Raw genomic sequence first — 1730 nt, 5'->3', positions numbered from 1 at the left:
CCCCCCGCAGCCCCGCTCCCCGCCTCGGACTCGCTCGCCCCGCTTTTGCGCGGGACTCTGTCCGCCGGGATCCCCGGGACCCCGCCTCGCTGGGGCTCCAGGTGGCGGCTCCCCAGATCTGCGGCTCGCCGGGCTCCCCGCCGCGCTCGCGGCCACCTCCCGGCCCGCCGACCGGACTGCAGGAATGCCGCGTCCCCGCCCGGCCCCTCTTGAGGGCGCCGGCCGTGCCTCCCCGGCCCGAGCCCTGCAGGCGGGGGCAGCCCCGGCGCCCGCCCGGCCCGGCTCGGGGTCCGGGCAGCGACGGAAGCGGATCTCGCGGCTCCCGGGCGGGGGCGGGGGCCGGGGCCTCGGACGCCTGGCTCCTACCTGCTCGGAGGTCCATGGGGCTGGGGGCCGGGCCGGCGGGCGCGGCTCCTCTCCCGGAGGCTGGCGGAGTGGGAGGGCGAGCCGCGGCTCCGGCGAAGCTTTAATAATCCCATCCGCCAGGCCCACTCGCAGGTTTTTTTCCCTCGGTTTCGGATTTTTTTTTTTCGGTGTGGGACATTCTGCAAACTTTTTTTTTTTTTTCTGACGTGTAAAGCTGTAACCACAAATTGTAGCGGCCCTCCCCGGGGTGGGGGGAAGCGGGGGGAGGAGGGAAGGGAGGGCTTCTGGGGCTCCTCTCCCTCCCACAACACCGAGGGGGGGTGAGGTGAGGCGAGGCTGCGGCGGTACCACCCCGGGCCCCCTGGGGGAGGGGGCGAGGAGGGCATCAGTCCGTCTGCAGACTCCCGGGGCTGGGGCAGTGATCCTCCCGCTCCTTTTCTTCTCCCTCGGTGTCAGCCTGGGGTGCCTGCCCCCTGCCTCGTGCGGGGTCCCTTCTCTCACCCTACCTCTGCCTCCTCATCACTAACCTTCCCTCCCTCCCCCTCCCCCTGAGTAAATGCAGTGACACATTCTCTCAAATGCCAGCGAGCTGGCCTCGAAGCAAGTGATGGTGTTTTTCCTGCTGCCCTTTGTCTGGGCTGACCCCCCCCTTGCCTATTGTCCCGCCGCCTGTCCCATTTCCAAAAGCTGGGGCTAAGGCGCCGGGGCTGGGGCAGGTGACTAACCGGCTCACAATGCCCCCTGTGGGGGAGGAAGAGGGCACCACCGGCCCACTGCCCAGCTCGAAGGAAAGAAGAGGGCACTTGGCCCAAGGTTTTCCCTCAAGTTCACAAGCTTCTTCATTCTTCTTCCCAGTGGCCAGGAGAGTGCACATGGGTGGGGGATTCGTAATTCATTAATCAGCACAAGGCACCGGACCAGTTTCAACACCAGAGGCTCCACGGGTGACTCAGCGGGAACGCTCCCACTCAAGGCGATGGACAGACCAAGAGCCCCGTTTGTGAAATGCTTCCCCATAAAGACATTTGGCTTTCTCCTGCCTTTGGGGTTTTGGGTTGTTGGTTTTTTCCGGTGGTGGGGTAGGGGTGGTTTGGCTGTAGAGTGCTCTCCCTCCTTCCTTCCCTCAGGCCTGGGCTGGGACTTGCTGGGCGGGATACCTAGGGGACCCATAAGCCTAGAGCTTCCCTGGAGAGTCTGCCTTCATCCCTCTACAGAGGGCTGCCAGGGAGAGTGCAAAGGAAACAGCTCCCCTCTGGGGCATGCAGACATCCCCACTTCGTGACTTTTCCTGGGGGACAGTCCTTTGGTCTCCAAAGCTTGAATGCTCTAGAACCCGACCAGCAATTAAATCATTTTGTAGTAAA

At 64.5% G+C, this 1730-nt stretch overlaps 2 protein-coding genes across 2 annotated transcripts in view; one reads left to right on the top strand and one right to left on the bottom strand.

The window, feature by feature from the left end:
* Nucleotides 1-1228, bottom strand: part of CLCF1 (cardiotrophin like cytokine factor 1) — an 11894-nt gene extending 10666 nt beyond the window's left edge. Inside the window, exon 1 of the mRNA XM_046643142.1 lies at nt 367-1228. Coding sequence (XP_046499098.1) covers nt 367-382 — 16 coding nt within the window. The 5' untranslated portion in view covers nt 383-1228. The remainder of the gene's footprint in view (nt 1-366) is intronic.
* LOC124228990 (uncharacterized) overlaps nt 1-1730 on the top strand; it is a 44675-nt gene extending 42945 nt beyond the window's left edge. The window contains exon 6 of the mRNA XM_046644101.1: nt 1222-1730. Coding sequence (XP_046500057.1) covers nt 1222-1265 — 44 coding nt within the window. The 3' untranslated portion in view covers nt 1266-1730. The remainder of the gene's footprint in view (nt 1-1221) is intronic.

This window comes from Equus quagga, chromosome 17 (genome assembly GCF_021613505.1).
Source record: "Equus quagga isolate Etosha38 chromosome 17, UCLA_HA_Equagga_1.0, whole genome shotgun sequence".
Lineage (NCBI taxonomy): Eukaryota > Metazoa > Chordata > Mammalia > Perissodactyla > Equidae > Equus > Equus quagga.
The sequence above is the reverse complement of the archived record's forward strand: the minus strand, read 5'-3'. Positions and strand labels throughout refer to the sequence as shown.